This window comes from Perca flavescens, chromosome 7 (assembly GCF_004354835.1).
Source record: "Perca flavescens isolate YP-PL-M2 chromosome 7, PFLA_1.0, whole genome shotgun sequence".
NCBI classification, from domain to species: domain Eukaryota; kingdom Metazoa; phylum Chordata; class Actinopteri; order Perciformes; family Percidae; genus Perca; species Perca flavescens.
Window position 1 is genome coordinate 3,549,137 of NC_041337.1, and position 7,897 is coordinate 3,557,033.

The 7,897-nt window shown below is 39.5% G+C and overlaps 1 protein-coding gene across 2 annotated transcripts in view; it reads left to right on the forward strand.

Annotated features, from left to right (window-relative positions):
- Positions 1 to 3,389, forward strand: part of LOC114558290 (paired box protein Pax-7) — a 76,521-nt gene extending 73,132 nt beyond the window's left edge. For both annotated transcript variants that reach the window (XM_028582163.1, XM_028582164.1), the window contains exon 9: positions 711 to 3,389. In XM_028582163.1, coding sequence (XP_028437964.1) covers positions 711 to 826 — 116 coding nt within the window. In that variant the 3' untranslated portion in view covers positions 827 to 3,389. The remainder of the gene's footprint in view (positions 1 to 710) is intronic.
- Positions 3,390 to 7,897: the final 4,508 nt, after the last annotated feature.

A 7,897-nucleotide genomic window follows, 5' to 3' on the forward strand; every position in this document is an offset into this window, starting at 1 on the left:
CATTCTACAATGACTATGATCAGAACTGTAAATGGAAATCAGTGGAAATTGCAAAAATGCTGAACATAGGTCCAAAGCTTTCAAAGGGGCATTGCACTGAATTTAAATCCAGCCATCACGAGCTCTACTCAGTAAATAACTCAGGTATAACAGTTGTGTACTGTCGTCTGCAATTCTGGACAAGCTCTGTCAAATGATGTCATAGCGATGTCATAGTAATGCCATCATCACGTGAGCTTGGGCTCAGAGACTACACATTTATAACTGAAAGCCTGCATTACAAACTGGAGATGAGGAATTTAAAAAAGGTGGCAGGCTATTGACCAGGCAGAGAGGGCCTAATACAGTAAAAAAAGATGCTATTGGTTGCATTATGGGAAATGTAGGACTCATTGTTTCTGAAGCTCAATTGATTTGATTTGAAAATAACTATAGTGATCCTCTACAATACAAGTTACTGCATACAGCTTACCTTTCAGAGTCAGAGTCCCACAGGGGATCACACAGAGAGTAGGACAATAACTCAGATGCCAATGGTCAGATTTTGGTCATTGCTCCTTCTCAGCATGGTCCGCTCCGTTTTCTTCCTCATTTTCATTTCCAATGCACTGAGAAGCATCCATATCAATGTTTTACTCAGTGTAACATGTTCAAAATATATATACATACATTTATCAGTAAGCGTGTGTCTTGTCTCTGATCTCCTCCAGCGGCTGTGGATTACTTGGCTAAGAACGTGAGCCTGTCCAGTCAGCGCAGGATGAAGCTGGCCGACCACTCAGCTGTGCTGGGACTGCTGCAGGTCGAGACTGGCCAGGCCTACTAGCACTCACCGGACATGCAACATGACACCTGGTCACCAGCACAACCCACACCTCCTGCTACCATCCATACAAATCTCCCAGAGACTGCGTGTGTGTGTGTGTGTGTTGTACATTGGGCTGATTTTATACTTTATTTTATGTAAGTGTTTCTCGAGGGTTTAAGGATTGAATGATGCAGCTGTCCAAGCTTTAAACATTCCCAATGGGACCGACCAAAGCCACTGTTAGGAATATTGTTTTATATTTGTTGTTCATATTGCACGACAGCTATAAACTAGTGATATAAACAATTACTATGTAAATCCTGAGCCAATCAATTTAGACTGGGTGACCTGCTATCTATTTAAAGTAACTATATGCAACTTTAATGTTTCTGAAATTGTATAATTTTTCATCTGATGATCATAAATGACCTGTAAAAGCAAACGAGACTAACAGTGAAAAGAACGCTCTTTTTATATACAGTAGTTTTTATTAATGCATTTGCGAGGGTCCAATTTGTCCCGCGAAGTCCCAAAATGATTAACGGCAGGTAGACGGCGCTACAGTAACACATTCTGACAGGTCACAGATTTCAGTGTAACACCGGTAAAGCCTGTGTTAGTGAGTATCCAGGTAAAAGGTAGCAGGAAATTTAAATAGGCCTAATTGTATTTATCATTTTATTTTAGAAGTTATCTGTTATACTGGGGCTGTATCACTCATAGTATGATTTTGTATGACATTCTGTCTGAGCAAAACATTCATCGCAACTATATGACGTCCCGGTAACGCTAACTCAGTGATACAGGGGTAACACAGCACCAGCCGGCACGCGCTAGAAAAGATCTTTGAGACAGCAGGTGTGGTAAAAACGCTACTGCTAGAAACAACACAAACCAAAGGTTCCTCATAGCTACTTTTAAATAGTTTTACATAAAAAAACTGCTCTTCTGTGGGTCAGCAAACAACAATTAACCCATCCTGTAATGGTGCATTCACACTGAATGGCAATATAACTGGTGCCATATCTTGGGGTATCTGGCCACAGACATACAGACAGACAGACAGACAGACACAGACACAGACATGTGTTGGCATCCATTGTCTCATTGAATTGACATGAAATACAATACAATTGTTAACGTCAATAACTCCTTTAACACACCTTATGGGACACACAGCCCGGTTACTCTGCTGAGTCACCTCCATGATCTGATGTTAAGTTTCATTCATTGACATAAGTTTCTGGTTGTGTCATCAGACAACTGCCCGTGTGATTTGATTACAGCTCAGGAATTTTAGCTCAAATTTAAGTGTGTTGTACTTCTGACCACTCACAGCATCACAGATGGGTGTTCAGAATTCAAATGGTGGTCTGCGGAAACAAGACTTTGAGCTGCTGTCTTTAAGAAATTGCCACCCAAATAAACAGATTGGTCCTGGCTTAATTTTAGTGTTTTAAATTCTAAACATTTGTTTCACTTTGAGAAGAAGTGAAACAAATGGCAAATGACAATTTCAGGGCAACCCTAAATGCATTGAATTTTTCATGTGAAACTTAACTTTATAGATAGTGATTATCAGGATATTGGCCGTTTTAAAAAAGTGTCAGCCTTCAGGAACCCGTGTGTGCGAGTGTGTGTGTGTGTGTGTGTGTGTGTGTGTGTGTGTGTGTGTGTGTGTGTGCGCGTGTGCGTAAGTATGTGAGGGAGATAAAACACCTCTGTAGCAGTCTGATATGGACTAATTCAACCATTCCTAAAGAGATGCCTCTGTTCTGACACTGCAGTCCCTCTTATCAACAACAGGAGCTCCTGAAGAGCTAGGCAATTCTTTTCTCTAGCTTTGGCAATAGTCAGAGGTCAAACAAAGCCTCGGACTGATCAGCTGACACTCGGCGTGACCATCACTCCACACCTGAATGCAGCCGGACTTTTCTCCAGGCAGCTTGGTACCAATCGTGACACTTCCTTTCTTCATTTTCATTTCTTTTGATTCCAGTTCATTTAATGCTTACTACTTGTATTTATCGATGAAAACAACCACTGGGTTGTTCTATGACATGCCAACACCAACTGTTCTAAAATATTCTTTGGATAAGAAATGGATTTTGATGAGTTATCTGCAATTGCAATTGGACTAGTTAACAGTGTTGTTTAATATCATAAGTAACTCTTCATTCTTGCTAATTGTGTTCATTGAGGACATGTTTTCATGTCATCTGCCCATCTCAACTAAAGTACGGTTTAGGATGGTTACAGATGCAAAGTTTGCTATAGTGCCTATGTCTGGAATCCTAAAGTTTTCTCCCAACTCACTGTTGCTGTGTTCAGACGCCATACAGTTGACGGATGAGTTTCAACAACAGTGAACAGAGAGGAAAGTTGGGTGTTTCAAAAAAATCTGCAGTGAATCAATTAATGAAGATAGCGTAATCGCTGAAATATTGGATTTCATTTGCCTCAACTACAGAGAAGAACCAAGCCTTTATCTGGAACAGGCTTACCTGAGGTCTGTATTTGTGATTTCCTATAAGTATATTTTTTATCATATTTCAGTAAAAGAAGCCTCTTTGTTTTCTGATCTGCTCCTGTCTTAATTTGCAGTTGACACAAATTCATGTTTACCTCTTGTCTCGATCAATTCTCTTCTTCATTGTTCTTCTCATCACTGATAAGCGTGATAGAGAGTTTTGTTAATTTCCCGCATAGATGTTTCAAAATTAAAACTTCCAGCAAAAAGCATAATCCTCTCCTTTTGATGTGAAATATCTGCAGGAAGTATTCCATTTACGTCTACACTGCAGAGTAGAGGCAACTGGAAATAAGTATTTGTCTTAGCAATAGACATGCTCAGTGTTTTTACCTGGCCATTATTTTTTTTTAAACGGCTTTCATTCAAGAATTTCTGTCACAATGTGGACAGAACCTCTTAAATGCTAAAGTGGTACCCACTACAGCGGTTCCAAAAAGGATTCCATTGAGGATGTGCAGTGCACAACAACAATGCTGCAAAGATGCCACCGTATCGAGCTCTGTTTTATTTTTCTTTAGTGGAAACCACTTTAACATTGACGGGCTGGAGGATAAACAGAGACCAAACCTATTGCATCATTCCATACAAAAAATAATAATACTTGAACAATCAAAATATACTCCTGTATTAGGGCCTGTGTCCATATAGTGGTTTTCTCTGGCAGGGCCCAGGGGAGGGCTGCCAAGTGCTGCCTGTTGGTATTGTTTCTATGACAACAACGTTAACGTTAGCTAACTTAACACTACATTAATAATGGAATGTCTACACAGCTAAAAACAAGCTTACTTACTTAACGCTCTGAAAAAAGACGCATGCGGCCACATTTACCCTGAGTCCATGAACAAGGCAACTGTCTGTGGTGAGTTCACCTGTCGGTTAAAATAGCAGGACAGTCGAGTGTCTGTTATCTGATCTTGTAAAGTCAGTTAAAAACAGGCATGGTAGTGATCGCCACGGTAGCGTGCTGCAGATCCAGTGTTTTAGGCTGAGCTGGACCGAGATTCAGTATTCAGTATTCAGTTAAAACAGATCGGGGATGCTGCTCTGCTCTCATTGTTCTCTGTCAAGTTAGCTGGAAGTGAATGTAGCCCCGGTGTGTTTTTATGTGGGAGTTACTGTGTCGGACTCCGTTTAAAAAACAATGCTTAATTTGGCATGCAGTTAACACACCAGTCATCATTTAGTTTGAATGAAAACTCAACTCCTGGCTGTTGCTCCTGGTGTTCTTCCCCACTGTTCTGGAAGAAGGAAATAATCAAAACGTTAAAGTCTTAAATTTGAGAATGGAATTTGGTGTGGTGTTTGCACAGAAGAAATATAAAAAAACACCATGTGGACACTTAGCCTTATTTAAGTTTTATTTATTTCTTTTGTACACCCTTGTTTTGCATTTGGCACCATTTCAGAGAGATACTGTTTACCATCATACGTTTAAAGGTGATGCCATGAAATGAAACTGAGCTGAGTTTGATGAGTTTATTTCGGTTCCCACCAGATGCTGGTGTCCATGTATTCCTATGGTAAGGGGAACTGTCACTGATACAGAAGCTTTTATAATATCATCCCTCTGCACCTCCACAAGAGCCATGAAAACTATTTGGATGCTGGCTGTGTTAACCTTCTACCTTGTGTAAATATCTATTTTTCAATGACAGCAAACCAAGGAGAACATTAAGGATCAAATGTACAGATATGCTCATTCAGCCCCAGCCCTCCTGTTTACCTCGTAGTCCTTTCTCTGCTTTGTTTGTTCTGCTTTCTGTTTGGCATGTGTGTATTTTACCATAGTATAATTTATTCTACCTGTATGAAGTATTAGACTAGTGACAGATTTGTATTGGCATTTCCTCCCCTCAGCCTCTTGGTGTGTTAACTGTAACACTGTTTATTAAAGCTCTACAACTGGACCAAGACCACACAGGGTTGTGCTGGCTGCCTGCTCTTCATTTACATACACTGTGTTGTTGTTCTTTGTAAACTCAAAGAGAAAAAAACATAATGTTCAGCGTCTTTGAGATTTTAAAATCTGAGGTATAAAAGCACCATTTATTCAGTTATTTCCTTAAATGTGTACCTTATCAGGCTGTTCTCATTCACTGTTCATAATAATACTGCATTACTGAGAAAAGTAGTGCACTGCAATTCATATTTAACCTACATAATCGTTAGGACCCATGTTGGCATTTGTTGTTATGCTAACTTAATTGTTAACTTAATTATCCTGAAGTATATTTGATTTGCAGCAGGCATCAAATCACATCGAGGTCCATGACAAACATTAAATATTCAACGGCAACAAATACATAAAATTCCACACCACAAATGAAACAAGGTACACCTGCTACGCTGAACCAGAAGCTTAAAACGAGCTAAAAACATAAGAAACAGCTAAAGTGCTAAACCGAAATGGAATGGAATAATAAATAAATAAATAAATAATCAATCCAGGCTAGTCCAAGCTATAAAACAAGGGTACATAAAAGCAAGCTGGTCGAAAGAAAATCTATAATCATGTATAAGGTGTATAGACAAACTGAAGTGGGTCCAACTGACCTTCAACCTGCCTCAGTATCTCCTGCTTAACCACTTTCTCTAAATATTTTAGGGTTATTACATTTAGCCACAGGGACACTGGTAGCATGTTTCTATATTTTAGAATACAAGTATGAACCAGAAGATTTTCAGGTTCAGGTTCATTCAGGTTCATATTTGTATTTTGTGATTCTACTACAACAAAACATAATTTTTTTTCATCCTGCCCATGGCTGCTGCACCTTTAGTCACCCTCAGTCTGAGATGCTCTGTTAGAGCACCTGTCTCTGATTGGTCAGCGCGTTTCCACATGTCTGCGAGTCTCTGGCATCTTTGCTGTTGTTGCACTCTGTTAAAGCCTGATAGCGCGTTCCATTTGCACTCGGAAGTCGGATTTTCCGAGGTCAAAGTTGGAAACACGCCGCCTGACCTTGGATTTACAAGCTCGGAGCTCAGGCGACCACAGAGTAACCTCAGCTAAAAATCCAACATTACTGGTCTGTGCATCAACAGTTGTGAAAGCTGTAGTAACATACAGTTATTAGCACTTCTGTCTTATTTGTGTCTCACTAAGTCATTCGTACACACAGTGCTGTCCATATTCTAATCCGTGGACATGTTGCTACGCTGTTTGTATGCTCACAAAAAATGGCATTTTCTAACGATGGCTAACCTGGCTAGAGCTAATGAAAACAATGAAAAGCCAACTTGTAAATGTAACGCATTCAACTTGGGTGTGAGGTCATTCCCAGCTTTGTCTACTGAGTTCTGAGGTGAAGGAACTATAAGACTATAAGAGTGACTGCAACGGAGTATATAGCAAGACTTTGTACCGTGGAAAATCACCAATAAAGGCTTCTAAACCAAATACTACACAACTTGACATGTTTCAGCAGTAATGTGACCCGAAATTGGGGAGAAATGAACAACATTGGTAGCCAAGATTACAGGTTCTCTGGTGTTAGCATGTAGCTTTGTGACAATGTAAACACTGCAGGAACGTTAGCCTAAAAAAACGCTTCAGTAGCCTGCCTGCAGCCGATGACCAATCATAGAAACCCAGCTCCTAGTGATGTGACACAGAGCAAGGTAGAAAGAAACGTTGAAACCGGAGTGTTAAGAACAGTGGGAAATCTGGGACAGGGATTTTTCTAAAATACGTCTACCTCACTATTTGAAGCTTTGGCCATGTTTAACATGAAAATTCAACATTGTAACATTATAGATATGACAGAAAATACATAATAGATCACCTGTAAGCACCACTAATGTTACTTAATTTGTTTAAAAAACTTTGCAACCAAGAGAAATCAATATTAAAGCAGAGGTGTCCCTGAAAAGTCACAAATGTTACTCACAGAAATCATTAGAGATAAATCTCAAAATCTATTCCATTATTTTGACAGCTGCACATTGGATGTGAAACCATTTGGAAATACAGAATTAGAGCTTTTATGTAGACCTGTCATCAATGTTATCAGACAGATCTGAGGTCAGACTCATTGAGTTTGGATTCAACAATAACCAGTTTTATCACCCATTTTAAAACAAGCCTTCTTCTGAGCCAACCAGTTACGAGATGAATCATGACCATAAAACATTTGACTCGGCGAAAAAACAAGGATTTTGAAAATAACGACAAAGGTTTGCAGGTGGGGTAAACATTTCCATGGTAACAGCGTGCTCCACCAATCAGAGTCTTCACTTTTACGCTTAGTATTGTGGGTAGTTTAGTTTTCTCTTGACATTGCGAATAAAACATGTTTTTCTTTAAACCAGGTTGATTTCATACGGACTTCTAGCTTCTACAGGATCAGAAACCTTTGTTTAACAACCTCACAGCTCGTGCTCAGTCTACCTCATTATAGCTAATAATCCAAATCCTTATGGAGAAAATGAACAGGATTTTTACTTCCGGAACCACCCGTTGAGCTCTATGCTGTTGTACAGTCAGGCTAAATTGATTACTATGCATTATGCAATATCCCAACAGTTTAACTAGAAAAGCTGCTTTAGTCTAGACA